Here is a 19,088-nt window from a genome sequence, read left to right as displayed (position 1 = left end):
CCTCAATGTTACCTTTTAAACTCTGTCTTCAAAGCTCATTTGAGAAGCAATTTCTTTTTTTTTTTTTTAACCCTTGTACTTCGGTGTATTGTCTCATAGGTGGAAGAGTGGTAAGGGTGGGCAATGGGGGTCAAGTGACTTGCCCAGGGTCACACAGCTGGGAAGTGGCTGAGGCCGGGTTTGAACCTAGGACCTCCTGTCTCTAGGCCTGACTCTCACTCCACTGAGCTACCCAGCTGCCCCCGAAAGCGATTTCTTAATATAGAATTCCCCCAGTTGTTGGGGCTCTTTCCCTCCTCAAACAACCTTCTCCTTTACTTGTCTTGAATTCTCCCAGTAGAATTTAACTCCTTGAGAGCAGGTGCTGTTTTGTTTCTGCCTTTTGTCTCTTCCACCTTGCATATAATTTAGGGACCCAAGCTTTCCCTGTGTAGGGAGCTCCCAGATAGGAAGCCTCCTCCACCAACGCATGTGATCCTGGGAGGTTCTGATGGGGTTAGGCAGGGTGTTCTAATTGGGATTGGCACTTTCTCTACAACTTTATAGCCTTAGGGAATTGTCTGGATCTCTAAGAAATTAAGTGGCTTGCTCATAGCTCTACAGGCAGCCCAGCGTCAGAGGCAAGAGGTGAACCCAGGTCACCCTGGATCCAAAGTCATCTCTACTCAATAAGTCCCAACTGCCTTATCCAAAGCACAGGCTTGGTAAAGAAAGGAAGAGGACCCATGGTGGCTGCCCCAATCCAGAACTAAGCTCCTGGCTCACGGCCAAAATAGTTCCCAGGGTAAGAAATCTGCTAACTGGCTAGATGGGCTTCCCAGCCCCAAACTTCCCAGAAGAGTAGCTGAGGGCCCATGTGGATATTTAGAAGTTAAGACTAATAAGCCATTTTACAAGTTATTTCACACATTGTAGCGAGGGGGCGCAATGAATAGAGTGCTGGGGCTGGAGCCATTAACTCTTCTTCCTGACTTCAGACACTTACTAACCCCATTTGCCTCAGACTTTTCAACTGTAAAATGGGAATAATAATGGGGATAATAACCACACCTACCTCCCATTATTTCAAGAATTGAATGAAATAATATTTGAATAATGTTTAGCACTTATGCCTGGAACATAGTAGGTGCTATGTAAATCTTAGTGATATTATTATGCTATATATGACCTTAAGATCAGTAAAGTCCCTTCTGCTCTGAGGCTGATGATCTTACAACAGCCCTAGCCACCCCACCTAGTTATGGCTCTGTCCATCTCCCCGTTGTACATTTCCACCTGAATGTCTTAGCATCGTCTCCCCCTTAGCTAATCTAAGACAAGATGGATCCTTTTAATTCCTAAACCCATTCACCTTCTTGACTTCTGATTTATTATCTTTGGTTTGGTTTTGTTCCTTTTTCAAAACCCTTGCCTTAGGTCTTAGAATCAAGACTAAGTATTGGTTTCAAGGCAGAAGAGTGGCAAGGGCTGGGCAAGGGGGGGGGGTTCACACAGCTAGGGAGTAACTGAGGCCACTTGAACCCAGAATCTCCCATCTCTAGACCTGGATAGGGCCTTCAAGGTTTGTTCCAGCTATGGCTCTATGACCTGAGTTTACAAACTAAAATCCAAGGCTCAGTATATATCAGAGCCTTCCACCCCCAAGTCTAGGCTCTTATAGGACTGACTCTTACCTAGTCTCCCACTTCTTTATGCCACCAAGAGTATCAAAATAGAAACCACAATATTAGCATTTTACATTGTTGGGTTTTTTTATTTCTAACACCTTTGGCACATGACTTTCATGGTTTTTTCCATCACGAAAATCAGCTGATCACTTTGGATCTTCACGTTCCAAAAAGGGCAAAAGTTGTGGATATTCAAGCTTGAGCTCCCCTGGACAGGATTCTGAAGGCGTCTGTGGGAAGGGCTGAATTTCTGGCCTTGGAGGGTGTTGGTTTCCTGGGTGTGGACCATGATCTCGACTGGGAATACTAATTTCAGGCAAAGGAAGAACTTCCCCCTTCTTCAGTGAAGGGAGTTGATAGACAATGCCATGTTCTCTCGGAGGGAAAGGAAAAGGTCTGTGAAAACCTTGTTCTTCTGAGTGCCCAGGTGGAGGCCCATGCCCACATCGACCTGGACCATGAGGTCCATGCCTATGGGGACCATGACCATGGGGTCCATGACCATGAGGCCCATGTCTATGGGGACCATGACCATGAGGACCATGCTTATGGGGACCATGACCATGAGGACCAGGCTTACATGGACCTTGTCCCTGAGGACATGGCTCATGGGGACCATGCTCATGGGGCTCATGCCTATGGAAAACATGCCTGTGGTTATCGTGGCACTCATCATGACCAAATGGGGGAGGGATTCCTTGAGGATGCTGGACCTCTGGATCATCTTTGACAGGAGAATTATCAGAACTAGGAAGGAGTCTATCCTGTGGCCCATCTTTAGAATCTCTCTCTTCCATGGTGGAAGACTGGTGGGTGTGAGGTGGTTGTCTGGGCTCACGTGAATGATGATGGTGAAATCGTTCTCGGCATCCATGGCCCAAAGGTCTATGTATTGAATCTGAGTCTTTAGAAAAATGGTGTCGACCCCTATGGAAATGGCCATGATGTCGATGGGGATGTCTTTCGCTGCTAGAATTTCTGTGGTCCTGGAAGAAAAGGACACAGTGATGGTCATTCCAACTCCATTCCTTTCTATTTCATTCAATAAGCATTTCACAGAATCACAGATTTTTAAAAGTTGGGAGGAATATCACTGATCATCTAGTTCAATTTATACATGAAAGAAGAGAAACAGGAGAGGCCTCATATAAGAGGTGACTTTTACTGAGCCTCGAAGGATGAATGGAAGTGAGCATTCCAGGCTTAGGGATCAGGACATCAATGTTAAATTCCAAGACCAGCTAGTCAGTCCATTGGTTGGAACATAGAGTGCGTGAATGGAGGATGCTCAAGTCCAGAATCCAAAGACAGAAGCTAGTAGGTTTCTAGTGTTCACTATAGGCTCTAGTCTACCTACTGGTTTCCATCCTTTAAGACTCCATGAGGTGGAGAGTCATGAAGTCCATCCACTATGATAAAGAGGCCTCACACCCTTCTCCTGGACCATGTTTAAATGCCATTCCTAGGCCAGGGACATTTTCTAGGCAGCTGCCCCTCTCATGCCTCTGGTGATTGGAAGGACAAGAGTATTTTTTAAGGACCAGGACTGTCAGTTCAGAAATAAAAATCCCAGTTTGCATCTTAGTTTTACATAACCGTACTTAGGAAGTCTGAGATTCCCACCCTGGAGCACAAAAGAAAATTGATTCGTGAAAGGCAGGATACACTTCATTCTCCCCTCTTAGGCTGTGAGGGAAGAGGCTGCTTTTGCTTTTCCCCTCTCTTTCCAGGGTTTCCTAGAGTGCCTGGTACATAGTAGGTGCTTAATAAATATGGGTTGATTGTAAAGCTCTTGAAATAGTCATTAGATGGGGATCAGCATTCAGAGCTGGAAGGGACCTTCTGGATGACCGAGTCCAACTGCCACCTTTGACAGAGACTGCAGGCCCCAGCTTCATATTTATTCCAAATCTTTTTGGGTTACTTTGATCCAATTAAAATGGTGAAAGAAAAATGAGAGTGCTGACTCCTTTAAGAAACAGAAGCAAGTATTCATGGTTTTATTTGGGGGGTTGGGTTTTATATGCATAATCTCTTACCACAATGACTAATATGAAAGTATGTTTTGCAAGATAGTACATGCATAAAGCAGATCAAATGATACGCCATCTCCAGGAGGCAGGAGGAAAGGAAGGGAGAGAGACAATTTGGATCTTATAATTTGGAGAAACGTATGTTGAAAGTTATTCCATGTAATTGGGAAAATGAAATATCTGAATAAAACAAAAAGAAAAAAAAACAGAAGAGACAGATGGCCTAGGCTGGAGAACTTGGTTGATACCTCTCCCAGGCAGGAGAAGACAGAAGAAAATGCCAAGAAAATCACAGGACTGTCTGGGGAAGAAAGTGGCTTCCCCGAGCCCCTTCAGACAGACGTCTCCCAAACCTGCCTCTCCACATGGATGGCAGGTGACCAGCCCGTTACCATTCACTCTCTCTCTCTCTCTGTGGCCCAGGTGCTGGCTCTCTCCTGGGCCTGGGCTATCTACGACTCTGTTCCTTTGTGTCTCACATCCACACAGTCACCAAATTGTGTGTGTTGCACCCGAAGGTAGTGGAATGGATCCTAGAAAAGTGCTTAGAGAATCCTGGAAAGACATTTAATGTCTCCAGACCTCCATGTCTTCATCTTCAAAATGTGGGAGTTGGTACTCCAACTGACTTCGGGGGCTCCTTCCATCTCCAGACCTATGATCGTAGGACCCTTCAACCTTTTATGACTAGTTTTCCTTACCACAATAGCCTCCTAGGAAGTCTTCCGATCCCCCTCTCTCCCTTCTCCAGTCTGACTTTCAAAACTGTACCCAAATTCATCCTTCTTATGTAGAGTATTGACCACGGCACTCCCCTACTCACCGATCTGCATTGGCTCCCCATTACCTCCTCAATAAAGTTGTAACCCCTTTGTCTGGCACCCAAGGTGCTCCCACTGGCACTATCCCATCTTTCTAGTAATGGACACAGAAAGAGACTCAGATCTGAGATGTGTATAAAAACCCTGCTGGCACGATCCCATCTCAAATGAAGAGAGTTTAAGGCAAGGCACACACCTCCACATCGAAGATTTCACAGTCTACAGTAAGATGACCTGGGTTGTTCAAGTCAGAATTCCCCACGTTATACACAAAGTCTGTCCGGCAAAACCCAAAGACCTGCAAAGGAAAGAGAAGTGGGTAAGTCTGAGGGTGAGTCCAGGGTAATATGCCCACCAACAGGAGATCATAGATATATGTGTGTGTGCGTGTGTGATTGTGTATGTGTGCAAGAGTGTGTAAGTGTATGTGTACGAGTATGTGTGAGTCAATGTGTGTATATGTCAGTATGTTTGTGTATGAGTACAATAGGAGTGTGTGTGTGAGTGCATAGGGGAATGCATGCAAGTATATGTATGAATGTGAAAGTGTGTGTGTGTAAGTGCAAGTGGATGGGAGGGTTTGTTCATGGAAATCTTGAAGCTTGTACAGTCATCTGGGAAGCCAATCAGTGCATGTAAACACAAGGCTGACTCATGGATAGTGCGATGTGTTAGCTGCATGACCCTCAGTAAGCCACATTGCCCCTTTTTGCCTCAGTTTCCTATTCTGTAAAATGAAGTCACCGGATTTAGTGGTTCCAAGGTCTCTTCCAACTCTAAATATGTGGGTATTAGGAAGAATATCTGAAAGGGCCGGGGGGGGGCGGGATTGGGGGAACAGTATGAAGGGAAGGTCCAGATTCCATCCCCATATCTGCCATTAGCCTGCTAGAGGACCTCAGGTGAGACATCGTTCTGAGTGAACACCAATATGCCCTCATCTGCACCTTAAGGAGGGTGTTAGACGGGTGATCTCCAAGCCCCTTTTCAGCTCTTTGCCCTTCCATTCAATTTAACAAACATATTAAATGTCTTCTTTGTGTCAGGCACTGGATTTTTTTAAAAAATCCTATCCTGAAGGGGTTTACTTTCTTTTAAGAGACTCAATCTCTCCTCCCTCCCTCTCTCCTCTCTCTCTGTCTCTGTTTGTCTGTCTTGCTCTCCCTTCCTCCCTCCCTTTTTTCTCCCTCCCTCTTTTTCCCTTCCTTCCCTCACTGTCTCCCTCCCACTTCTCCTCCATCTCTGTTCCTATCCCTGTCTCTCCCTCCCTCTCTCTCTCTCTCTCTTATTCTCTCTCTCTCTCTCTCTCTCTCTCTCTCTCTCTCTCTCTCTCTCTCTCACACACACACACACACACACACACACACACACATACACACACACCCTTGCAAAACTCCAGAGTCATACATGAAAACACACTCACTTCCAGCACTCCCACAAATGCACACAAGCACACACACTCTCACCCCACGAGCTTAGAACTTTACACATATGAGAGCACACTCCCATGTACACTTTCAACCCAGACCAATCCAACAAGTGCATACCATATGCAAATGAGAGGCAGCTTGGCAGACAGACCTGGGGTCAAATTCCCCCTGACACACATACTGGCTGTGTGACCCTGGGTGACTCATTTTACTTCCCAATGCATGAGATGATTCTTTAGAAATACCACCCTCAGAGAAGATGATGTTCTGCACTAGTGGAGAGTGTTTCCTCCCCTGGGAGCTCTCCATGGCAATGAAATCCCAGGTTCAGTCCCTAAACCCTGTGAGCAGATCCTTGGCTCTCCAATGGGAGAAAAGACAAGAAAGGAGACTTCTCTCCACCATGCAGACCACAGGACACAATTTGGAAATGCCAGCTATTTGTTCATCCCTGGAAAGTTGGAAGAGGCAGGGCCAGAGCAGGCAGTCCCATGGCTAACCCTCTTCCTCATAGAGAGAGGGTGAAGGCTTCTCCTTCACTTACCGGACAGGGCCTGGAGAAGTGGGGCAGTGGGGCTTCTGTGGACTGGTTCCTTATGCTAAAATCCACATACAAGCCAGATCTTTCTCCTCCTCTCTGAAACAGAGAAACCCCATGAACTCCAGGAAAACAAACCCCAGTAGCTGGCTGCCCCATTCTTCAACTCCATCCCAAGCACCCCTAAGTTACAAGTACACCCATATGTCCTTCAGAATCCAGGGCCACAGTCTCCTGGCTTCATCTTCTTCCCTTGCCAGGTCCCTCCTCTCTTTCTTGGTTTTGTGCATTAAAATATCTGCCAATCATGTGATTCCTTTGTGTGAAGTGTCCATTTGCTCCGGGCCACTCATCCCTCTACAGATAAATGCTGTAGATGACCCTGATTTAGAGACCTGGTCCTCAGAGATTAGAATGATAGAATCTCAGGGCCGTTTTGGCACCCCTGGCCATACAGCCATCCCATACCTGACCAAGAATCCCTTCTCCAATATCCCAAACAGGTGGCCATTGGCTTCTACTTGAAGCCTTTGGGTTGAGAGAGAGTCAACTATCTGCCCAGGCAGCCCGTTCCATTTTCAGACACTTAAATGGTTAAGAAGACTTTCCAGACATTGAGCCTCATTGCTGCTCAAAGTGACAGTTCTTCAAATTCTCTCTCAGAGTCATCATATGCCCCCTGAGATTTCTCTTCTCCAAACTAAGCATCCCCAGTTCCTTCAGCCAATGTCTGTCCCCATTTTCCTTACTTAGGCATACCCCAGCGTTCCAGATATGCTCTGACCAGGGCAGAGGACAAATGGACCAAAAGTATTTCTTGGGCACTAGAACTCTGAATGCAGCCCAAGGTTACATCATTTAAGAAAAAGGGTAATTCCCATATAACACTATTTACCCATGTCAAAACTGATCTTTTCCATAAAATTTTTAGCCTTGGCCTTTCTCTGTCTCCCATCAAATCTTGTACTTTTGAAATTGATTTTTTTCTAGTCCAAGTTTCTTGCATGCAATCCAATTACAATTCATATTAGATCTGCCCCCATCATTCTATGCTGCAATAATATTTTGGGTTTCTGAGTCTGTTATTTAGCATTGCTTATTTTTCTCCCAGCTCTGGGTCATCTGTAGATTCCTGGAAGGACATGTCCACAAAGAGGGTATATCTATCAATTTTGCACCCTGCCCCTTGATCCCTCTCAACAATGGAGCTGTATTTGGAGGCATATTGCAAACTCACCACTTGCACAACTCTCTCAACTTTGACCACCTGGAAAGAGGAGGCACTGGCATCATTCTCCTTGTACTGCTTGAGGGCTTTCTCTGCCTGCCCTCTATACTGTTCTTGATCATCTAAGTAGTTGATAATGACAGGAGGAGGACTGCGGTAGGTTAGTGCAGAGGAAACTGTGAAAAAAAAAAGATGGAACCCAACAATTTAAATGGAAAGAATAGCTTCCCAAATGAAAATGAGATTATGGAATGGCCAAGCTCTGTCCTGATGGGGAAAAAAGTGTAAGAAGCACCTCTATCTCTTCTTTGCAGAGGTGGGGGATTATGAAGGCAGAGAGTATCATTCACTAGCAAATGGGGGGGATATTCATTTCACTTATTTGCTTTCCCTTTTTTTCATTCTTTATAAGTTTGTTTTATTTTATTTTATGTAATTAGGAATTGCTCCTGGGTAGAAGATAGGGATGATATGTAAGAAAATATTGGTGATCTAGATCTGCTGTAAAAGCTGGGGTTTTTTATAGTTCTTGGGTTTTTTATTCACTTTATTCCACACAAAATTTCACAGCCCTTTGCTTTCCAGAGCTGCAGCCTCACTCCCAGCATTCTTTCATTTCACACCAAGCCAGGCTGCAGCCCAGACCACCTTCCCTTGGCCCTCAGAGATGGAAAGACCAGGAATCCTTGCTGGCACTTAGAGCTCTACAGTTACTAAGCCATACAAGTAGAGACAAGTCACCAGCACTGAGTCTCTCCCCAGAGAGCCCATTGCAGCCCAAGCCCAAGTAGGGACAAAAGCAGGGAGAAGCATTCTATAACAACTTCCTTTCACTGTTGCTGAGCTCGGAGCTGGGATGGGGAGGTGCTATCCATGGGCAGGAGATAACAAGGAAGGTCCAATCACAGACCAGCTAAGCCAGGCTTTGCTCCTTCCCTCTTTCTACTTCATTCTCCAGGCTGAATTGACTCTAGGCCATAGTCCCCAAGTTCTTGTCACTTGCCCCAACTTGGGATAGTCGATATCATTTTCAGATTCTCCACTAGGCAGGATAGCTGCATGCCTTTCCCACAACACCCAAAAGGCAAGGGAATTCACAGGTAATGTGTATGTGCTTTAGTTGGTTTATCTCGGCTTATTTTATTTTCCTGAAGTCAAATGTAAGCTCCTGGAGGGCAAGGATTATTTCATTTTTCTTTGGATCCCCAGAATTCAGCACTTTGCCTAAATGATAGTAACTAATGAGCCAGTCAGTAAGCATCTATTAAATGTTTATCATGCCCATGCCTGGAGCCAAGCTCTGGTGACACAAGAGAAACATTCATTCATCCTTGCCCTCGGGGAGCTTATATTCTAATGGGGGAATAAATAAATAGTACAAGGTAGATACAGTGTAAATGCAAGGAGATTCTAGAGGGAAGGTCCTAGGGTTGGGGATAACCAGGAAAGGCTTCCTGGAGAAGGAGGGATTTGAGCTAAGTCTTGAATGAAGCCCAGGAATCCAGAAGGTTAAGGAGAAGAGGGAGGGCATTCTAGGCATGGAAGTCAACCAGTGGAATGTGGTGCATGAGAAATAGCAAAGAGGTCAATATAGCTGGAATGTAAAGGATATGGAAAGGTGTAAGGCAGTGATTCCCAAAGTGGACGCCACCGCCCCCTGGTGGGTGCTGCAGCGATCCAGGGGAGCAGTGATGGCCACAGGTGCATTTGGGGGTGGTAAATAACTGTAAGGGGGCGATGATAGTATGTGACAGGGGGTGCTAAGTCATATTTTTTTCTGGAAAGGGGGCGGTAGGCCAAAAAAGTTTGGGAACCCCTGGTGTAAGGTATAAAAAGACCAGGGCAGCCAGGGTGGAACCACAGTGGATAGAACCTGGGACTGGGAATCAGGAAGACTCATCTGCCTGAGTTCAAATCTAGCCTCAGACACTTCCTAGCTATGTGACCTTGAATAAGTCACTTAACCTTGTTTGCCTCAGTTTCCTTGTCTGTCAAATGAGTTGGAAAAGGAAAGGGCAAACCACTCCAGTATCTTGGCCAAGAAAACCCCAAATGTGGTCACCAAGAATCAGATGCAATTGAATGACAACAAGAAGAGTGGAAAATGGGAAAGAGTCAAGTTGTAAAAGGCTTCAAAAGCCACACAAGATTTTATGTTTGAATAGGGAACCATTGCAGCTCACTGAGCAGGTGAGTTAGAGGTGCTTCAAGAACATCACATAGACAGGGGATTGGAGGAGGGAGTACCCTGAGACAGGGACACCAATGGGAAGGCTAGCTTTATAGTCCAGATGGAACGTGATGTGGCACTGAACTTGGCTAGCAGCTGTGTGAGGAGAGAGAAGGGGATGTGTTAGAGGGAGATGAAAGTAGACCTAACAAAATTAGAGAACAGATTGCATGTGTGTGGTGAATGAGAGGCTTGGGCAATAGCAAGAGCAGTGCCCTCAACGATAGTAAGAAAATTTGGAAGAGAGAAAGATTTGGAGCTGGGGGGAACCAGGAGTTTTGTTTTGGACATATTGCATTTGAGTTTTTCTATGAACATCCAGTTGGAGATGCCCAAAAGACAGTTGGTAAATGAACAGCTCGGGAGAGCTGATTGGGGATGAATACACAGATCTGGGAATCATATGCAAAGATGATCATTAAACTTGTGAGAGCTAAAGATATTATCAACTGAGATAGTACAGAGGGAGGGAAAAAAGAGGACCTAGAGCAAAGTCTTAAGGATTCCCAAAGTTTGCAGACATTACCTGGAAGAAGATTCAACAAAGGACACCAAACAGGAATGATCAGAGAGAGAGGAGGAGACCTGAGATGTCAAAGAATGAGGATTAAGAAAACTTTGTTACTTTGTCAATTAAGGGAGCATGGGAAAATTTGGAGTGATCAAGTTCAGTTGAATCATGAGGTCCAGAGCAAATTATAGAGGGTTTAGTACAGAGGAAGAGGAGAAGAAGGGAAGGGAATGAGTGAAGACAGCTTTCTCAAGGGGCATAGTAGAAAAGGGGCTCAGAGGATGACCATAGCAGGGATGATTGTACATTGTTGTTGATCAGTCATTTCAATCGTGTCTAACTCTTCAAGACCCCATCTTGGGGGTTTTGTTGGCAAAGAGACTGGAGTGGTTTCTAATTTTCTTTTCCAGCTCACCTTTACAAATGAGGAAACTGAGGCAAACAGCATTAAGTGACTAGCCCAGGGTCACACAGTTAATACATGTCTAAGGCCAGATTTGATTGCAGGTCTTCCCCATTCCCAGGCACAGCCCTCTATCCACTGAGCCACCTACCTGGCCACGATAGGATCAAGTCAGGATCTACAAATGAGGCAGATATGGGCATTTGTAGACCTCTTCTCTCCTCCCATTCATCCCTGACATGGCTGCCAGTGATTTTCCTAAAACAAAGATGATGTCACTTCCCTAACTAATGAACTCTAGTGGTTTCCTCTTACCTCAAAGATCAAATTAAAATTCCTCTGGCATTCAAAGCTCTTCCCAGTCTGGCCCTAACATCCTTTTTCAGACTTATCCCATTGCTCACTTGCCATCCTCTATGGTCCAAGCAAACTGACCTTCTTGTTGTTTCTCTTTTGAGACCAACATTCCCTGTTCCACCTCCAGACCTTTGTATTCATTATTCCCAAAGCATGGTGTGCCTTCCCTCTTCCCTTCTGCCCCCGCAGGATCCCTAGTTTCTCAAACAGTTCATCTTTCTCACCAATCCCTTTTGGCTTTCCCATAAGCAACAGTCGGCAACCTTTTTGGCCATGAGAGCCATAAACACCTGCGGAAGGAGGAGGATGGAGGCTGAAGGCGCTGGATTATGGGGCGGGGGCTGAAGGGCCACCTGGGGCACATCCTGTGGCTCTGCCCAGACTGGCCAGTTGGGAGGTGGAGCCAGATATTGCCAACCCCTGCCCATAAGTCACCTTGCATTTGTTTAGTACAGATCCGTAGCTGCACTTTGTCAGTCCCATAGGAAGCAAGCTCCCTGAGGGCAGGAGCATTTTCACTCTTGTCTTTGTACCAATTTGCCTACCATGTAGGAAATACTTGATAATTGCTTTTTGATTGGTCCTTACGAGTGTGTCCAGTTTTGACGCCTAGATTTCAAAGAGAGCACGAAAAAATTGATGAGGGGTCTCAAAGGGCTTGCAGAAAAGCCATCTGAAGAGTTAAACCCAATGGAATTGGAATCCAAAGGAGGGGAGACTTCGACAGAGCCAGCCAGACTCCACTGGCCTCTGGAAGGTAGGAGGTTATTGTGGGGATGCTTAGTTCCTAGGTGAGCCAGTCACTGAGGAGATTCCGCTTCCCCCAGGGTGGTCCTGAGCACCCCATCTCCAATAGAAAGTGAGAGTTCCTAGGAAAGAAGCAGGACCTCCATGGTATTGCCATCTGAAATGGGGGCCCACAGGCCATCACCCGCAAAAAGAACTTGTCTTCGAGATTTACAGATCATCAAAAGAAGTTTAAAAATAGTTCTGGAGCATCTTGTTGGTGCAAACAGGCTAACCCTCATGTCTACATAAAGGCATCTACATAGAAAACAAGAATAAATGATCTTGGTATGGGAAGAGAATGCCATTCACCTGCTCAGGGGAAATCTCTTGACAGAGAAACAGTGTGGTGCAGTGAATAGCGCAGGGCTTAGGCACAGGAAGACCTGGGACTGAGTCTGGCCTCTGGCTCTCTGTTTTTGAGCAAGTCATCAAACCTCTGAAGACCTCATTTCCTCACTGTAAAGTGAAAAGCCTGGATGTGACTCTTTTCTAGCCCTACATCTATACTTTTTAAGGCAAACGCTTGGCTATGTAGTCAATTTTTATAAACTGAATCCCAATTTAAATACTGGGGAAGGGGACAGCTGGGTGGCTCAGTGGATGGAGAGCCAGGCCTAGAGACAGGAGGTCCTAGGTTCAAATCTGGCCTCAGACACTTCCTGGCTGTGTGACCCTGGGCAAGTCACTTAACCCCCATTGCCTAATCCTGTAACAAATAAAAAAATTAATATAGAAGGATATATATAAAAGATATTAGGGTTTAAAAAATAAATAAATAAAAATAAATACTGGGGAAGAGTTTCTGATTTAAAGGAATCCAACAGCGAAGTTTGGGGTTGTTTTTTGTTTTTGAGTGAAGGTGCTTGTGTGTGTGTGTGTGTGTGTGTGTGTGTGTGTGTGTGTGTATTATCTTTTCATTAATTCAGCTTTTCCTCCATCGCGTTTTTCTTGGTGGGAGAGGGTCGTTCTCCTTCCCTCCATCCAGAACCTGAAGGTAAGGCTGAAGCCTGCCATCACAGAGTCCCATCTTCCCCTGGTCCACCAGGCAGCCCCCAGAACCTACCAGAGCTTGTTGTGCAATTGAACCCAATCATCTTATCCCACTCAGGCTCCCGAGAGGTGTTTGAGTGGGTGACCGCCACAACTTTGCATTTCCCAATGACCTGGAAGAAGGAGGAGGTGCTGTTTATTGCCTTCTTCAGGAACAGAGGCAAAGAGAGGATGCTCCCAGTGACCCTGGGAAAGGAGCTCACTTCTCTGCTTAGATTGTTACTCAAATTTTCATCAAACCTTTCTTGCATACCTTCCTTAGCTATGTGATTCTGGATTCAGCCTCAGTTCCTTCATCTGTAAAATGGGGAAAATAATATTCCTACCTCCCAGATTATTGTAAGGATCAAAAAAGATAAAATATATAGAACAGACTGCAAATCTCAAAACTGAATGTAAACAATAACTATTATGACAGCTAAACCTCCAGTGAGGTCAGCACACATCTCCCAGGGTTATTATAATCCTGAGAGGTTTCCTCAGGGCTATTAGGGAGGGAGGGAGGGACAAGAATTTATTTATTAAGCACCTACTATGTGCATAGCCCTGTGCTAAGCATTTTACATTTCATCTTCCCAATTCTGAGAGGTCAATGCTACTATTACTATCACTCCAAACTGAAGCAGGCTGAGATTTAGTTAATAAGAGTCTGGGGCTGGATTTGAATTCAGGTTTTCCTGTCTCTGGAGCTGCCTGTCTTTCTAACTGAGCTACCCAACTGCCTCTAGGCAAGCTGGGTGCTCGAGCCTGCTTGAACTGGATAGTGAAACTTGTTAAATTTTCAATGTAAGCATTTTCACCAAAGAAATCCTTCCAAATTTAGGATTTGTTTATTTATTCTTTATTATTTTAAATATTTAAATTTAAAATTGTTAATTTATTATTTTATTGATGATCTAGACTTAAGAAAATGATGATGAAAATGTTAATAATAATTCACCTTAATCCTAAAAGTTTGTTCTGTGTTCATTTGGGGAGCTGGTTGTTAAACATTTACCAGGACATCATTAGCTATAAGAAAATACTCAGAAGATAAAGGCTACCCTCTATCCCAAACATTTTTAAAAGGATGTTCAACTTCCAGTCTGAACACAACTCTTTTTCTTTCTGAAAATAAAATTTCAAATTTAGAGGAATGATCTTGTCTTGATGGAGGAGTATACTGATCAATGATTAACAATCAACTCTCCCCCCAAAAATCGTACCCACAACACACATCTAAGTTTAATTTGCATCATTAATATTTTCTCCATCATTATTTAAAAGTTTAGGCGATCAAGAATAGAGTGAACCAGAACCTGATTTATATCATTTAAGTATAAATTCTACCACTAGACATTTAGCAATTACCTCTCCCAAGCTGGGAGCTGGCTCTAATATATCCTTGAATGTATCCTGGAGGAGAGGACCATGGATCTCATGAATGAATGACCAGAGTAGCATCTGGGGTTGAGATCATTGCATGATATACTTCCCAAGTGGCAAGACAGTCTTGGCCCAAAGACTACCATGGCAAGGGACATTTGGGGCAAGGTAAGGAGCCTCTGAAAGTCTTAGACCAACCTGGAGTTCCAGGTTGTGGCTGGAATGGATGGACCTGGTGCCAGCACTTCTCTTTCTTCCCCTCAAGAGCCTCATGTGAGTCTGGGACTCTGAAGATGACAAATGCAGTTCCAGAGGCTGATTGTCCCATGTTGAATGGCAGACTTTCCATCCAGTCCATGGCGAGTCCAAGAAGGACCATTTAAACAATCTGGGCTGTTGTTCTCTGTTGTTCTCACACATTATTAGGCAGGAGAGAACCCCGGGAATAGCTGAGTGCCCTCAAAAGGCAATGATTGCCTCTTCCTAAGCATCCTAAGAGAAAAGCACCAGAGCCAATCTACTTACCATTCCAGATGGTCGCTTGCCTGTTCCTGGCTGGCAAGCCTCCCAGTGTATCCTAGACAAGACAGAGCAGTCTGTTTCTATCACATCCAGAACCAAATAATGGATAACTGCAGATTTCTGAGCAGAGACAAGAAAACACACTTTTTACAAATTCTATCCAATCTCATAAGCATTTACTGCATGCCTACTCTGTGCCAGATACTTCACAAGGCACTGGGGATAAAAGGAAGAAACTGAAATAATCCTTGCCCTCAAGGGGCTTATATTCTATCCTAGAAGACAATTAAGTAATAAATAAGCATTTATTAAGCACCCACTATATACTGTATGCCAAACAGGTGCAAGGTACTGGAGAAACAGACAAAAATCAAATAGTCCCTAGTCTCAAGAAGCTTGTATTCTATTAGGGAAGACAGTCATCAGTAAACACTTATTAAGCACTTACTGTGTCTCGCCCATTATTCAAGACCTTGGGGATCTCCAGATAAATTAAATAATTCCTGCCCTCAAGGAGCTTGCATTCTCCAGGAAAATAACTGATATTTATATAAAGCTTTTAAAGATTATGGAGCCATTCCCTACAAACAACCTAGGGAGATAGATGGTATAAATATGATTATAACCAAGGCTTGCTTTCCAAGGATGGGAGCAAAACTCCTTCCTGGTACCCAGTGTCTTACTTCTGGAGGCCACAGGCCTTTTCAGATTCACTCCTTTGTGGTCCTTTCGGTAAGGGTCTTGGTAAAGATTCTACACCAAGGGTTCTTAGCTATGTTTGACTCATGGACCACCCTTTGGAGGACTTCTCAACATGATGCTTGCTGACCACAGTCAGTATTAAAGAAAAGATCATATTTCAGTTAGAAGGCAGGGAAATAAAGATGCCATTCTTCCCACCTAAGTTCACAGACCACCCTGAAATCTCTGGAATCTTAACCCGGGTTAAGAATTCTTCCTCTAAGACAAGGGGAAACCGAACAGGATGCACTGAGGGAGTCAGCAGCTTAAGCTGGGTCCCACTTTCCCAGGCTGAAGCAGAGCCTGCCTGGCCCTGAACTTGGGCTACTCTCAGGCATCTACCCAAACCCCCAGATGCTAAGGCCTTTCCATCAAAACTGAGTTCTAATGCCACCTCCCACAAGAGGCTTTCCCAAGAGCCTCCACTCCAAATTAAAAGACAGAATGTGATCATGGATAGGGCGCTAGAATTAGAGTAAAAAATTGGGTTCAGGGGAGCTAGATGGCCTAGTGGATAAGGATCCAGGCCTGAAAATGTGAGGTCTTGGGTCTAAATCTGGTCTTAGACACTTCCTAGATCTGTGACCCTGGGCAAGTCACTTAACCCCAATTGGCTAGCCCTTATAGCTCTTAATTAGTATCTATTCTAAGACAGGAGGTAAGGGCTTAAAAAACTGCATTTAAATCCTGCCACAGACTTGACTAGCAAGACAAGAATGAGGTGTATTGGGTTTTATGATCTCTAAGCTCCCTCCCTACCAGCTCTGAATCTATGATCCTAAGATCTTGTATTTACTTTGTATGTGTACTCAGATACATGCTAGATAGGTGGGTGGGTAGATATAGAGAAAGATGGAAGGATAAATGGATAGATGGATGGATAGATGGTGTTGATGACTAGATAGTTATATGGATAGATGGATGGATAGATAGATAGATAGATAGATAGATAGATAGATAGATAGATAGATAGATAGATAGATAGATAGATAGATAGATGATAGATAGAAGAGGAAATGGAAGAGGACAGAAAGGAAGGGTAACTGAAGAGAATAAGTGGTAAAAAGAATGTAAAGGTAGGAGAAGGCTAGGTTTTGAAGAGCTTTGAATGCCAATTAGAGCATTTTCTATTTACTCTTTGAGGCAATAGGGAACCACCAGAATTTAATGAATGGAGAGCATTATGATCAGACTTTAGGAAAGTCACTTTGGTGACTGAATGGAAAATAGCCTGGAGTGAGGAGATACTTGTGTCATGAATGGCAGAGGGAGAGCCTAGAACGCTCAGATCACTGGTCTATGAAGTCATAGAATCAGTGTTTTACCCAAATCACTTAATCTCATTTGCCTTGTCCTTCTATCTTAGAGGCATTAAAAATGATGATATATAAAAAAAGAACTCCAACTGGGGAATGACTGAGAAATTGTGGTACATGTTGGTGATAAAATACTATTGTGCTATAAGAGATGATAAGAAGAGGATGTTAGAAAAAAACTCGAAAGACTTGCATGAACTGATGCAGAGCAAAATAAGCAGAACCAGGAGACTATTGGACATAGCAACAGCAATATTGTATGATGATCAACTGTGAAAGTCTTAGCTACTCTCAACAATGCAACGATCCGGGACAATCCTGAAAAACTTTTGACAGGGACTGCTATCCACCTCCAGAAAAAGAAATGTTGGAAGTCAGATGGATGCAGCTTAAAGCATATTATCTTTCACATCAGTGTATTTGTGGTTTTATTTGAGGGTTTGGTGTGAGTTTGCCCTCACAACAATGACCAATATGGAAATGTGTTTTGCATGATAATAAAAATAAATAACTTGATTTAGGGGAGAAATGTCTTGGATTTAATTACATCTTTGAAATTTATCATCTATTAAACTCTGAGCAAATCAGACTCTCAGACTCCATTTCCTCATCCATAAAATGGGGATCATAATATCATTAGCAACTATGCTTTAGGGATAATTATTATGAGGTTCAAATGAAATCATGTCTACAAAGCAAACCTTAACATATTACATAAATACTAACCATTTGTTTAGCAGGAATGTTGGCCTGCAGTAAATATTGATTGACTAGTATTTAAACAAACATTGATAACTGTGATTTGAGCACAGAAAGATTACTAACTAGTTCATACATACCCTTTGATCTAGCCATCCCATCAGAGCATACATCAAAAGGTCAAGGACGGGGGAAAAAAAGCTCATGTTTATCCAAATGGTCTAAGCAGTACTTTTTGTGGGAACAAAGAACAAAAATCAAGTAGGTACCAATCCATTAGGGAATGGCCAATGACTCTAACAGAATGAATAGTTCTGTACTATTAGGAAAAAAGAAATCAGAAGAATTAAGGGAAACGTGGATAGAGTTCTCTAGCTCTTAGTTCTGTTACCTATAAAAGGAAGGAGTTGAGCTGGAGGGCTTCTAAAGCCCAGTCTACCTCAAGGGCCAGACATCACGGGCAGCATTGCTACCAGGGCATTCAAAAGCACCATTTCTTCCTGTCTTATTTCTAGCACAACCTCTCTGAGTGACTGGAAGACTCTAAGTTGTGGAGAAGGTGCTGACCTATATTGGTAGAAGGAGTTTTGTCACCCAGAAATGCCCTGTATCCATGAGGCCACAAGTCCAGTCCTTGTGTCTATCAACTAAATTAAATGGAATCACCATTCCTAAGGTAACTGAATTGGAAGAAGCAGTGTTCCCCAATGGTCAGAGCCATCCTTCCACCAAACACACACCTACATCCCCCACCCTGTGGGCTGTATAACTGAGACTCGTTTTGTCTGTAGGACCATTCCTCACCTCTTCATCAATGTGAGTGTGGGCATCGGCGACCCGCAGCAGGTGGAAGACGTAGCCCTCCCTTCGATGGGCATTGATCAGATTCAGGATGTCCCCCGCTTTGGGCTCGGCTGCCTTGCAATCTGCAGGACCCAAGGATCGGGAAGGCTCTGCCAAGGCCAGGAGAAGCAGCAGGACCGCCAACGCCTGCATCATGTCAAAGCATGGAAACCCTCCTCTCACAAAGGGCCACAAGAGAAGAGGAGGTTAGGCAGAATTTATGAGACAATCTCTTGGGATAAAAAAAAAAATCAGTGGATTCCTACAAAGGGGACTCTTTTGTACGTGTCAGTTGTGTAATCTGGGACGTGACCTTGATCCCCAGTTAAGATAGGGGAGAGCCAGTAAATGATTAGTTGCTTTTGAAGAAAAGTGGAAACTTGTCCTCAGTGTTGGGTGAAATTATACCTTAGCTTGAATTGACATCCTTCTAGTAGACAGCATTAGGGAAGGAATCTGGAAGAAGATAACCCCATAACCACCAGCTAGATCTGCTTGCTAAAGGATTCCCTACAGGATAAACGTGAGTTTAGAGAGTCCAGCTA

At 44.1% G+C, this 19,088-nt stretch overlaps 1 protein-coding gene across 1 annotated transcript; it reads right to left on the bottom strand.

Annotated features, from left to right (window-relative positions):
* Positions 1-1,726: 1,726 nt before the first annotated feature.
* HRG (histidine rich glycoprotein) lies at positions 1,727-18,733 on the bottom strand. Its single transcript, XM_044667681.1, has 7 exons — positions 18,505-18,733; positions 14,948-15,064; positions 13,071-13,170; positions 7,727-7,893; positions 6,496-6,588; positions 4,718-4,819; positions 1,727-2,653 (listed from the first exon to the last, which is right to left on the bottom strand). The coding sequence occupies exons 1-7, from the start codon at positions 18,697-18,699 to the stop codon at positions 1,814-1,816; spliced, it is 1,614 nt and encodes a 537-aa protein (XP_044523616.1). The 5' UTR covers positions 18,700-18,733; the 3' UTR covers positions 1,727-1,813.
* Between the last annotated feature and the right edge of the window lie 355 nt (positions 18,734-19,088).

Source organism: Gracilinanus agilis, chromosome 3 (genome assembly GCF_016433145.1).
Source record: "Gracilinanus agilis isolate LMUSP501 chromosome 3, AgileGrace, whole genome shotgun sequence".
Classification (NCBI taxonomy): Eukaryota; Metazoa; Chordata; class Mammalia; order Didelphimorphia; family Didelphidae; genus Gracilinanus; species Gracilinanus agilis.
This window is presented reverse-complemented; position numbering and strand designations above follow the sequence as displayed.

What these genes read in the sequence shown, in the direction of transcription:
- HRG (XM_044667681.1), bottom strand. Translation starts at nt 18,699, where the DNA reads ATGATGCAGGCGTTGGCGGTCCTGCTGCTTCTCCTGGCCTTGGCAGAG. An exon ending in CAATTGCACAACAAGCTCTG is followed by an intron (nt 7,894 to 13,070) that starts GTAGGTTCTGGG and finishes TTTTTTTCACAG; the next exon opens with TTTCCTCTGCACTAACCTAC. An exon ending in ACTTCTCCAGGCCCTGTCCG is followed by an intron (nt 4,820 to 6,495) that starts GTAAGTGAAGGA and finishes TTTCCTTTGCAG; the next exon opens with GTCTTTGGGTTTTGCCGGAC.